At 36.9% G+C, this 13,569-nt stretch overlaps 1 protein-coding gene across 1 annotated transcript; it reads left to right on the top strand.

Annotated features, from left to right (window-relative positions):
- Window positions 1–1,099: 1,099 nt before the first annotated feature.
- Window positions 1,100–3,179, top strand: MYB60 (myb domain protein 60). The gene is made up of 3 exons (XM_088967237.1): window positions 1,100–1,469; window positions 1,884–2,013; window positions 2,226–3,179. The coding sequence occupies exons 1-3, from the start codon at window positions 1,337–1,339 to the stop codon at window positions 2,923–2,925; spliced, it is 963 nt and encodes a 320-aa protein (XP_088823363.1). The 5' UTR covers window positions 1,100–1,336; the 3' UTR covers window positions 2,926–3,179.
- The last annotated feature ends 10,390 nt before the right edge of the window (window positions 3,180–13,569 follow it).

Here is a 13,569-nt window from a genome sequence, read left to right as displayed (position 1 = left end):
AATTGATATCATGGAAGTATTCGGAGTAAGGTATTAACGGCTCTAAACAATACAGTAACGATGGTCCTATTTATGTTGTGGGGGCAGACAGCATGGCATGTGTAAGGAGCTAATCCAGATCACCTGCCAACAGAATACGTCGGCATTGAACCAACATCATCTAACATTGCACATATCATGCATGATGGGTCACACTTTTATGATGGGCCCTAATTTCATGGTGAGACGTGTGGTGTCAGATCAGGTTGGAAGGGTGTTGGAACTTATTTAATTTGTTGGCATGAGATACCAACTCATGTATAAATAGGTTTTAGAAGTTCAAGGTACATACATTTAAGTAGTTTCCTGAATATACAGGAAATATATAAGTAAATAACCCTTATTTTTATTGCTTGGATCCTCTTTATTGCTATTTCATTTCAAATACTTTATAGTTTTGTCATGTGGGGTGGATGTTGTAAACCCAACATGTAATAGGAATATTATGGAGTTCGCTAAATCTCAACTAGAGAATTAAAATTCTTTAACTAATTAAATAGTACTTTGAAGACATTTACTACTCATAATTGTACACGCATCTCTCTTCTACCACAATAAAATATTAGGTTTCATATGCTTTGGAATTCAAAGTACTAATCCTCAAAGAGAGAGAGAATAAAAAGTGTGTTATTGGGTCCTGTAATTGAGCTTTTCAACTGAATTGGGCCCGGCCCTTGTGTTGGGGCCCATAAATGCCCATATTTTATATGCACCTCGATATCTCCTCAAATGTTGGAAGTGGTAGTTGAAAACAAAAAAGTAAAGTAAAAATCACATCAAGAACCCCGATCGAATATGATTAATGTTTCAACCCACTAGCAGTTAGAGTTAATCTAGCAGAATTAGCATCGTTCAGGAAAGGTGAAGAAACATTTTTAATGTAAATTTACTTCTCTTTCTTGAGCCTAAATATGTGGAATTGCAGAAAAGAAGAACCTAAATTTGTCCAATATTAAAAGCATTAATTGAACATAACTGTAAGTTTAGGAACAAGAAAAAATTACTATGGTAGGAATTGAAGTTTCTACTTTTTGGAAGGAACTGCTACTTCTTGTGACCTAAAACGGGAGAAACAAAGAACGCATTCAACTTCCCAGCTGACTTTGGTTTAGCAATTTGACTAAAAAGAAGTTGAAATAAAGGCATATGGTCAGTCAGCCAGGTCGATCAGTGGGTGAAAAGTGCCTCTCTTTTCTTAAGTCATCTTGTATATAAACTGTCACCTGTTTGAGGAAGTTCTAGTTAGACCCAGAGAAGAAAGGAGATCCAGGAAGTGCTAGGATAGGATCATTAGGCCATGGGGAGACCTCCTTGCTGCGATAAGGTTGGTATCAAGAAAGGACCTTGGACACCTGAAGAAGACATCATCTTAGTCTCTTATATCCAGGAACATGGACCTGGTAACTGGAGATCAGTTCCTACAAACACCGGTAAGATCAAAAAAGACCTAGTATCATCATCATCATCATCATCTTCTTCTTCTTCGACTTCGTCTTCACCATCATCATCATCTTCATCTTCTTTGACTTAGTCTTTGTCTTCATCTTCATCTCCGTCGTCATCTTCTTCACTAATTAGAAAGTAACAAACCTAAAGGCTTTCTCTCTCTCTCTCTTCTTTTTTTTTTGAAGGGTGAGGGGGGAATTTATTATTGATCAGAAAAGAAAGGAGGCATGAAACCTTACCCTAAAAGCCTTCTCTTTTACATCTTAGGAAGCTATTTTTGTTTCACTGAACTTTTTGTACTAAATGGTTTTGTGGAAAATGATCCTTTGTATAAAATTTGAGAGGAGTGTTTGATTATTATGAGTCTCTGATGATTTCCGGTTTTTGTGAATCCCAAGGCTTGTTGAGGTGCAGTAAAAGTTGCAGGCTTAGGTGGACTAATTACCTAAGACCAGGAATCAAGCGTGGGAACTTCACTCCTCATGAAGAAGGGATGATAATACATCTACAAGCTTTATTGGGTAACAAGTAATTCTCTGAATCCTATCTACTAATATTTTAAATCAAGGCTTTCATATAATTCAGCTGTAAAACTAAAAAAAGAAAAAAATAGCACTGCTTTATTTGAAGTATACAAGCACAGGAGAAGCTCTAATGCAATTATAATAATAAAGATTAGAAAATTCTTTTTTTTTTATATTTGTTTCCCTTTTGATTTATTTTTCTTTACTTGTCCACAGATGGGCAGCAATAGCTTCTTATCTTCCACAGAGAACAGACAATGATATCAAGAATTACTGGAACACCCACTTGAAGAAGAAAATTAAGAAATTTCAAACAGCTTTGGATCCTCAACTAGTATCCAATTCAGCCAACCGTCACCTTGTTTCCAAGAGCTACAGCGACAAAAGGAACTTGGATATCAACAACCATGTCTCACTTCTCAGGTTAAATCAGAGCTCCACCTATGCTTCAAGCACAGAGAACATCTCAAGACTCCTAGAAGGATGGATGAGGTCTTCCCCAAAGTCCAATACTGGCAGAAAAGACCAAGAGAAACCTCACCAAAGCAGCAGCAGCAACAGCAATACTAACAAAAACAACAATAGCAATAGCAACTCGGTGGCAGCAGCCCCTTTTCAATGCAACCAGGCAAAAGTTGAGCAAGAAAACAACTGTGATATCATTTCACACGAAGAGTTGGAGTCTCTTCTATCCTTGGACAACCTGAACAACATATCGTGGGAGAAGTCATCCTGTGACTCTACTCTTCAGGGTTCTCAAACCACTCCTACAGATGAAACACTTGACTGCACCTCCGAGAGGGTGCAAAGATTGGAGAATCAGGCTCCATTATCTTTGCTTGAGAAATGGCTCTTGGATGATTCCACTGGACAAATGGAAGAAATGATGGAAGTGGAATTGTCTCCAATATTCTGAGACCTCATCATCTCATCTGTTGCTCTCTAATTTCTGCATGAATAATAAATTTCATCAAAGAGAGAGAGAGAGAGAAAGGAAAGAAAAAAGAAAGGTCATTGCATGAACAATCAAATGTTGAATTATTTGTTTGGGTTATAGGAAGTTGAGATTTCTACAAAAATGTAGGATAAGTTAATGGGTCGATCTGTATCACTGCAATAAACCATTTTACATTTCTATTTGAGTGTCAAATAATACGCAAAATTAACCAATTTAGCTTTCCTTTCCATGTGTGATTGCAAGTGGGTACTTATGTACATTATTTTGTATGATATGGGTTTCAATCTCCTTACCTCTGTATTTAGTTAACTGAGTTAGCTGGTTAGTGACCACAAATTAATGTTCATTTTACACATTCGATTTTACGAAATGAGGATGCATATCAGTATATCACCTTCTTCCACTGTATGTCGCTGATTCATTGAGTTGTAGCACGGGTCCATGTGGACCCAAAGGCAGAATGTAGCTAACTGACACATGTAAAACAATAAATAAATGAGAGGAAGCCCCATTTATTGATACTATTTCTCAATTCTCAATAAGAGTAAAAGGTTACCAACCTCGATCCAGCTATTCATTAAAACGATTGCAGAGACTATTGCATGGTCCCCAATACAAATGTGGGATCAGATGCATTTTGGTTGGGCCGGAATTAAATTGGTTAACGTGTGCACTCCTACCTTTTTTTATTTCTTTCTTTCTTTCTTACAACATGGATTTGTGTTGTTTTAATTAAAATATTCACCTGTGAGTGGAGAGGGGAATAATGGCCATATAAGGGAAGGACCTTGTGTAACGCAAATCCTACAATTTAATATGGTAACTACCTATCATGGTTGAACACGCTAGTATTCGCGTATTCAGTACAGTTGGATCCCAGAGTGAACACTGGCGTGTTCAACCGTGATAGATAGTTCAGTTAGGTGTGTATGTTTTTATCTCCAGTTAATTCGTTCCCGCTTTGAGGGTGCTCTTCTTTCTGAGGCATAACGCGGTGCCCTCGTCACCAGAACAGCAATAGGGTTTCATAACAATTGCAGATGCTGAATTGGAAATCTTATCATTTTGTATTTTAGGCATAAGATTTTATGGAGGTTGTGGGCTCCTTTATGGCTGAAACGAAGTTATTCACTAGGAAAAATCTATGGTGCGAGAAAGAGATGCATGATACCCAAAAAAGGCTTTGACCAATCATAATCACCTGTGAATTTTGATAAATACCCGTCTCATTTTATAATGACTATTGGTTGGAAGTAAGATTTTATGGTATCATTTCTTTCGGGCATCATAGTCGAATCCTATTCACTATAAATTTGAAAGATTTATTATTTCATTATTTTAACAACTTATAAAAGGCAAAGCAATAAAATTTCAGTTCAGCAATTTCAGTCGTTATGATCAAATGGCCCCTAATTAAGTTTACAAGATTGAGAGTTTGAGACTCACCATACATGGGTCCAAAACTAAAGCAAGGCTACACAAACTAAAAAAGAAGAAAAAAATCATAATAACCAAATCATCTCAATTATATATGTTTGTTTAGAAATTAGGTTAGAGCTATTTAATGATGGGTCCAGATACTCTATAAATTTGACATGGTCAATAAAGGCATGGCAACGTCATTGCAGTTATGATGAGGCACCCCCAGTACAGTCTGTTTTCTTTTGGGAAGTTCATAGACCCGATACATGTGATCTCTTGACCTTTTGGCATGAAGAGCTAAATTACTACTTAAAGGGCTGGGATAAAGAATTCTAGCATGAAAATTGAAAATTTAGATTGCTTTTAATTAAAGAGGATTTTAAAGATACAATGCCTCTTGATTTTCAGTTTTTGGGTCATTTACTAAAACATCCCCAATAGTTTCATGAATTTACTTAAACCTACCTTATAGTTTTTATTTTATTAAGACATTCCTTATAATTTGTAACCTTTTTACTTATTGGACATTTTGCTATGAAGTGTTTGGTTTTTCATCTAAAAAATAGCAATATGATAACCTAAAAGTGAGTAGAAAATGTTCAAGATCATGGGGCCATTATTGTTTATTTCAAAAGTACCCCTAAAACTTCTTCGTATAGAAAACAAAATTGAACAAATAGGGCCAAAAGTTGTCATCTTCCATTATCATCTAATGGAAGATAGATTAAATAAAGAGTCATTTACTATAACATCCCCTATGTTTTGCCATATGAAAATAGTAACATGGTCACCTAAACAAGTGGAAAATGTTTAAGGGCATGGACCCATGGTTGTTTATTCCAAAAGTACCCTTAAACTGAGTGGAAAATGTTTAAGGGTCTGGATCCATGGTTGTTTATTCTAAAAGTACCCAAACAATATTTTGTATAGAAAACAAAACTGACCAATTAAAGAAAAATAGTGGTTATCCGTGTTTTGTTAGGGGCAAAATCGTATTTTTGTTTTTAATTTCTTTTGGTTGAATTTATTTAAATGGATGTTATTGTTAAAACTGTCATTTTCCACTTTCATCTAATGGAAGGTCAATTAAGTAAATTGATTACAAACTATAGAGGATTAGTTAAACACAAACTATAGACTAAGTAAATTTATAAAATTATAGGAGTATCCTTAAATAAATTGATTGAAAATTATAGGGGTATTTAAGTAGTATGACCCTTTTTTTCATCTATAATATTTTCTTTATCAGCCACATAATTTGTAAATGTATATGTGAAAATGGTCAAAAGTCAAAACTAGTGTCTTCAACTATGGTTGGCCCTGGCGTCTAACTGGTATCACCTGGTGGTCACAGACAGTCTCAGCCTAGTCAACCTCTAATCCGCCATGTTACAAAATCCGTTCACCCGGTCATTGACCCATCAACCCATCGCTTGAACTGTTCATCCACATGACCAGTTCAACAGGTTTATCGGCTTATTGGCTTTACCTTTTTCTTTTTCTTTTTTATATTAATGATGTCACGGTTTCATCCATTGATCCTATAAGGTACTTCATTTTAATTATTGCTATTAATTGAATTACTATTATTTACCATGGCTCTTTAAAAGTCTATTAATTTTAATTTATAATTCTGTTAAGTCCCGTACATTACACGGTTTCCGACTAATTTATATTAATTCATGTTAATTAAAAGTACTAACTAGGAATAAAAAAGGAATCGTATGTAAAAATTAAGAGACCCAAAATGTCGATCCTAGACCTACCCGTTGACCTAGAGCGATAATAGAATGTCCAAGGAAATCAAGAACTTTGGTCCCAATTATAAAAAATGGTAATGATCAACTACCGAATTTGAAAATTAATTAAGGTAGATTAATCATAAGGAAAACTGATGGAATGACAAATTGGTAGGGGTGAGCATTCAGTTTATTTGGTTAAAAACCGAATCGAATAAACCCAATTTTTTAAAATCAAATTAAAAAATTGAAAATCAAACTGAAATCAAATTACAATAAAACCAAAATAACCAAATCGAAAATTTCAGTTTGATTTTCGGTTATTTCGGTTAAAACCAAATTTAATATATATATATATAATATTATATATTATAACCTATAATATATATATTATTATAATATATATTATGAAATTTAATTTCACTATAATACATTATATATAATATTTAATATATAATAATTTCATTGTAATAGAATAGCTGCAACCTCCTGTTGTTGACCACCTGTTTTCCCCGTTTAATGCTTTGAGTTTCACAAACAATGGGTCATCCTCACTCTCACACCTCCTGATGAACATGATAAAGTCCATGTTGTACATCTTTAGTTGCTTGGATGGGATAAAAATGCCCCTTTTGGTAACAGAATTTTTATGGTTAAAATGGTCATTATTTTATTTTCCTGAAAAATAAAAGAACATGGGTAAATGCACTTACCTGGGTAAATGTTTTCCAGGAAACACTTACCCGAATAAGTGCATTTACCCGGGTAAGCAATTTACTGAAAAACGAATGGGGTCTAAAATTCAAAAGACGTATGAGAAAATAAATTTTTTAATAGAAGGCAAATGAGAAGTAATTAAAAAGAGTAACATAAATAAAATCTTACTAGCTAGGACCCTATTTTTATGATAATGTGGAGAAATGATATTTGGAGAAAACAAAGGTGTTAAGGCTTGAGGCAGCAAGTTGATAGTGTTAGAAATGGTATTTGGAGAGAGAGAGAGAGAGAAAGAGAGAGAGAGAGATAAACAAGGAGTAACCTTGGCTGGGGAAGGAAAGAAAGAAGAGGCCATTTGATATACTAATAGATATTATTCATCAACGGATGTAAATAGGAAAAGTTAATATCATGATCTAAAACTGTATTACGAATAGTAAGTTTTTTGGTATTTTATTTTTGGCAATTTTTTTTTTTTAATTGGTACTTAAGGCTGTGTTTGGTTGCAATGCAAATAAATTTGCACTGATGCAAAACCATGGCAGTGCAAATGATTTGAGTGTAAATTCTGACCTATTTTTGTCTCAAATTTTAGCTTATTTTGTTTGGTTATAGTATAAATGAAGTAAATTAAGATATTAAGCATAAAGTAAAATCCAACATGAAATTAAATGAAAATTTGCATTTTTTACATTTGCACACCCATGCATTTGTATTAATGCAAATAAAATTGCACTGCAACCAAACACATATAGTATCAAATAAGCAGTTGCTTACCTAAAATTTTACACGCTCTTAGAACACTTCTTTATCCATCTTGGGGTCAGCAGTATTAAGTAGAAACTAACACTAACGTGTGCGCATAAACAATAAGCATAAAAGGAAAATTGAGAAAAAATGGAAAAAAAGAGTCTTTAATAGGGAATCTTGCAACATAAATCACCAAGTATATTTCATTGACAAATTACATTATGTTTTCAAAATAATGCTTAATTCAATGAACGGGAAAATGTCAAGATTCTTAGCTCTCTAAATTTTCATTTGTAATAAAAATCTACATTGTACTTTGAGATCCCACACTTAGCTCTTGTTATTGGCACTATATCAATTTTGAACTTTTGCGACCACCCCTCACCTTTATCGTTAATGGCTCAGTTTGGAAGGAGTATAAATACAAATATATATAGTGCAAATGCATACAAAATAATATAAAATATAAAGTTTTGTACTCTATATTTTTATATTTGTACTCCTTCCAAAGTGAGCCTTACGAAAAAATATATAATGGTAGACACTCCACCTCAACTTGGGTTTTGGAGATATAATAAAGGAGAGGGCAAATGGTATCATAAATTAATAACTAAATGCCAACAACAGGAGTAAAGTGTTGGAATATGAATGTACAGGGTAGCTTCCCATCATAAATTGGGGTAAATTATGAAGAACTACCCTTTACTTTGGGAATTATGATAGTCCCATAAAAGTTATTATATCTGGGCAAAATGGTATCATAAAAGTTTAATAATAAAGAAATGCCAACAACAGGAACAAAGTGTTGGAATATACAAGTACAAGGTAGCTTCCTATTGTAAATGATAGTTTAGGGAGTATCATTACTCCCAAATTACATTATAGTTCTTTATAGTTTACCCAAATTTCATGCAACAAAAAAACTTAAGCAATTTATATTTTGACATCGGAGACTACAAAACTACCATCTTCTATGACTAGAATCATGTTTTCAAAGATAAATGTTTTTTTATGAAGAATAGTTTCCATTGACATTTATAGGGATGAAAATAGATCAGATTGGGTTTGAATCAGGGTATATCCAAATTTGATCTGACAATATAAATAGTAGACCTAAAGATCCGATTGGTTACTTTACCAGGGGTTGGTACTCTGATGCTTAAGTTATCGAAGAGTGTTTGAAAGCTAGAAAGCAAGAGAGCTAGGGAGTTGTGGATGCTAAATCGTGTGTACCTTCTCTGGTCAAAGGAACACCTTTATATAAGTGTTGGTTGTCATAGGCTTCACATAGTGCAACCAAGATCATCAGCCCATCTTGTTCAGAGGTGGTTTCATGCCTAGAGTAGGACTCTGCGTAAAGCGATAGAGCTTATCCAGTTACCTCCGAAGTAGGTGGGACAAGAGTCAATTTTTTCGATGAGGCGACGTGATCTCGGAGGAGTCAGAGATGATAACCCACTCGTGGAGGAGATCACCCATCACGTCGTGTAGGTCGATAGATGGGCATTGGTTTGGTTGACGGAAGTAGGTTGCCTCTTATGTCGACCTGACCCTCTATGGGGCATCTGCATGTTGGCTTGCCGATGTGGGGTTGAAGCAGTTAAGGCAGGTGCGGTGTATTTGAAGTGCTTTTGAAGTCATTGCTTGCACGGTGCTGAGATGTCGTATGATGGTTCTAGGGTGCCATGCGTCACGATGTCACTAGAGGGTCAAATCACTTTCATCAGTTGCCCCCCACTCCCGAGTCGAGGTCAGTTCAGTGAAGGGAGTAACTCGTGGATCCTTGGCCTAGAGTGATAGGTTCGGTCGGTCTAGTGTCAGCTTGATTTGCTCGCCCGGGCTGGTCCAATGGGTAGGCTGGCGAACGTGTGGTAGGTTTCAATTTCAAAATGAACAGTGAAATTCAAAATTCGAATTCATCCTCAAAAATTGAACACATCTTGGCCATTGGTTGTTCACACCCTTTGGCAAGGTTGGAGACAAAGTCCACGGCAACAACGATTCTAGTTCGGCAAAGTTAGTTCAGTTTAGGCGAGTTTGGTTGCTCCCCTCTTTGTGCCAATGAGTCCTTCATTTTAAGTTATGTCTTCAAGTGAGGCAGAGGGAGTCCTCTCAATTCAGCTGGGCCGAGGTGGGTACCTCGACTGAGTGGAGAGGAGATCATAGGCTTGATCTATACTTTCCAAATTCCAAACACCTTTGGTTGCATCTAGCCCAGCCCAAATCAATTTCCTTAGAGTCACAATCAGTCCAAAATTGTGTCTTTGAGGTGGTTCTAGTTGCCGGCTTGAGGTTTCCTCTTCAACCTTTCATTTGTGAGATCCTTAGGTACTATGGCATCTCCATAGGTCAACTCTACCCCAATTCCATTAGAATGATAGTAGGGACCATCTCACTCTATCACCACCTCGACTTCCTCTTAGACATAGAAATCTTCTTGGGACTTTTCCAAATCAAGAGGGTTCCCAATGAGCCTTATTGTTATTATTCAAGTTATCGACCTGGATATAAACTCCTGGGCGGCTTCTTGACCAAGGTAAGGGACTAGAAGATGAGATACTTCTTCCTTTCTCATGAGAATGGCTGGCCTATGGGCACCACTTGGAAACGTGAGTCAAAAATATTCCCTGAGATTCAATTCGAAGAGGCATCATGCAACAAAGTTCAACTCCTTGTAGCTTGGTGGTTAATGATTGATGAGTCCTTAATCGAGCCGATGCTTGTGTGGGCTGGTCTAAGCCTTGTAGGTATGTCGGACTGATTATTGTTGATTACTTTGTGTTGTGAAATGCTTCTTTGTTCCAAACTAACTCTTTATTGTTGTGTTGCAGATATGTCCAATACTACTTCTATTCTAGTAGTTGCTAAATGGCCTTCAAAGAAGAAGAGGAGGGTTGGAGACTTGATGCATTCATCGGTCAAGGGCAGGTCGGCCGAGCGTGTGCACGAGGTGGTCGACCTTGAGGAAGGCGGGAACCCTTTGTATGTTGAATCTGACCAAGTCATCCTGGATCAGACTATCTCCTTGCCCCACGTTACTACCCTTGAGCATGCAGCTGGTACCACTAGTTCATAGGTTCCTCCATTCATCCCCCACGTGAATATCCTGATAATCGATTGGATTCACAATCCTTTAGTCACCCTTTAAATGGGGAAGGGGATTCTCCTTCCTAAAGATGTTCAGGCCTACACTAGGCTCGACCTCACCAAGGTCGACACTAGGATGACTTGGTGTATCTTGTAGGTATGTAGGTCCACCTTGAAATTATTCTTTCATGTTCTTGTTGGTTCTTATTGTTAGACAGTTTTGTATGACCTTAGCTTCAATCAAAATGATGTACTTTATGAGGTTATTGTGAATGAATAAAAGTGCATATTTGATTCATGTTCCCTTGGTATGTTTTTGTGTAATACCCTTAAACTGGACACATAATGAGACTCATGTTAGTTTAGAATGTTCACAGATAGTGGGTCAGTCTGGGGAGACCTATCATGATAAGGCTGAACTGTGGTGCCACCAAGTCGGTTGGGGTGGCCTGTCTCAGCTGCTAGGGTGAGACCCTAGGCACATACAATGTAGGATTAATTGAATCTTTGAACTGGACCAGATTTCTAGTATTGCCCTGGACCTTGGAGATTGATGGGCAAAACTGGAAAGTTACACCCGACCCCTAGACTTGATTATGATACTGCACTGGGTGTCAGATTAGGCTGTTTTTGATATACCAATCAGTGAGATCCTTAGCGGGGGTCAAAACCTGGGTATGTTGGGACAGTTTGAGAATTCATGTGTGTGGGTGATCATAGTGACAGGATCAGCCCCTTTGTCGGACAAAGGTGATGATCAGGGATGCACTCTCACTAATGGAAACCAAGACTGTCGGCAGCCGATTTCAATCGTTGTGATTTGTTTTGCAAAATATATTTTACATGAGATATAAAAGTATATATATATATATATATATATATATATATGGTTTTGAAATGTTTGCAAATAGGTTTTAATTCCCGGGATCCATATAAGCAGAGAATGCAACACTGTTCCTTGCAGCCGAGGGAGAGGTCCTCTCTTGTCTGGCAGTGTATGATCATTATGGGCTGAGAGGTTAAGTGTAAGACCATTGAGGATAATACCTAATGGGCTAATCTTGCATCTGCCCACAGTCCTTGGGTGTTACAAGATGGCTTGGTCCTGGGACCACTTAGGGTAAGTGTTGGGCCCAAAGAGCCCATGAGATGGGTTTCAAGGGGTGCACTGTTCTTAATAGTGTATTCGGCCAGGCCTTGTAACAAAGGCTGGGCCGAACCCATGTGGCTGATGTGTGTAGATCAATGTTAGGGTCCCATGCCATACAAGGAAGCCCAAACGGGCAGCAGTTTGGAAGGCTAAGTGAATACATAAACTTAAATGGGCCTTAAGCCCATTTCAAACTGGGCTAATTTGATTAGTCATTTAAAGGGGCAAATTCTGAGATGGATCAGCTAATAGGATTGGGCCCTTACCCTATCCACTTAGAGAGTCCAAGATCTAAATAAGATTTAGATCTGGAAGCCTCTTAATTAGATATGGAGATGGCTGATCTGATCTGTAGATAAGATAAGGGTTATCCCTTATCACTTAAAGGGACTTCTAATCCAGATATGATTTGGGTTAGCAACTCCTAATGGGATTAGGAGCTGATCCCTTTGAGATTATAAAAGGAGGAGGGGGCGGCAGCCTTTAGACATGCAAGCTACACACTCCTGTCTTAAGAGCTGAAATGACAAGAAGAGAGAATTCTGCACCCTGCAAATACTCTCTTGTCGCCTCCTTCCTACAGCCGCCGCCTCTAGCAGTTCGATCTCCAGTTCTTGGAAGAAATCAAGATTTGATCTTGATACCAATCTTTTGGAGAAAAGATTGGTTGGATTTGTATTCACACGCCATCCAACTGATTCTTGTGAAGGGTCAAGTTCTTTTGAAAGAACACTGCTGATTCTGCTCCACCCTGCACTGCGCCATCTTCAGTGGAAGTGGATTTTGGATCCTTCCTTGGGCGTGAACACCTCCATTGGGAGATATTGCTTCTCTGTATCAGGTATAATCCCTCCCTACTCCTTTTGGTTCAGATCTGGTTCAGTTTATGGTTCAAGAGTGATCCTTGAAAATATGATTTTCTAAATAGGGAATTTGATTCCCAGTTGAAGGGAGAGAAAACAATTTTTGAAATTCGCCCCCTTATTCCACAATCTTTGAGCGTCCATGTGATGGATATCCTATCCCTTCAGTGGTATCAGAGCCATGGTTCAAATCTTGAACCATTCTGTTTCAGATCTGAACCTGCGCAAATAGGCAGAAGGCGTTCTACTCAATTTGCGCAGATATGTGTTTTAGGAAATTTGTTCCCAAATTTGATAGGTAAATAATCTGAAATTAATTTTATATAAATCTGATTATTGTTTAGAATAGTTCTTTATGATTTTCTTGATTTATGGGTTATTCGTACAAGAGGAGATTGAATTCTTGATTGCGTACGGAGAATTGCAAGATTTGCAGTTTCTTGATTTATTTATTACATTTGGTCTGCAAATAATTTTTTTTTTAATTTTTAGACTCAATGTATATGTATTCGATCTGATGTAATTATTAATAGAAGTAGGATTTCTATTTATTTTTAATTTTGGATCGAAGATGGCGGTGCAGAAAAGGAGATTTCGCAGAGGAGATTTCGCAGATGGGAGACTTAGAATCTACGATTTGCAGTTTGTGAAACTGCAATCTGTGATCTAACCTCTGTTTTGCATGATGAATTGTGCGAACAACCCTAATTAACCGATTCTTGATTTTCTTTTATCAGTTATTTAATTTTAGATTATTTTCTTGAATTAAAGATTTAATTAAAAATCAAACCCTAGACCCACTTGAACCAAGATTGGTTCAAACTATTTGGACCAAACCTTGGGTTTAATCAAGGCTGAAAGTCAGCCCTAATTT

The sequence above is a fragment of the Nelumbo lutea genome, chromosome 2, assembly GCF_056320005.1.
Source record: "Nelumbo lutea isolate HS-2025 chromosome 2, American lotus-T2T, whole genome shotgun sequence".
Classification (NCBI taxonomy): domain Eukaryota; kingdom Viridiplantae; phylum Streptophyta; class Magnoliopsida; order Proteales; family Nelumbonaceae; genus Nelumbo; species Nelumbo lutea.
Note: the sequence above shows the minus strand (reverse complement) of the source record. Positions and strands in the feature narration are given on the sequence as shown.

What these genes read in the sequence shown, in the direction of transcription:
- MYB60 (XM_088967237.1), top strand. Translation starts at nt 1,337, where the DNA reads ATGGGGAGACCTCCTTGCTGCGATAAGGTTGGTATCAAGAAAGGACCT. An exon ending in ATCAGTTCCTACAAACACCG is followed by an intron (nt 1,470 to 1,883) that starts GTAAGATCAAAA and finishes GTGAATCCCAAG; the next exon opens with GCTTGTTGAGGTGCAGTAAA. An exon ending in CAAGCTTTATTGGGTAACAA is followed by an intron (nt 2,014 to 2,225) that starts GTAATTCTCTGA and finishes ACTTGTCCACAG; the next exon opens with ATGGGCAGCAATAGCTTCTT.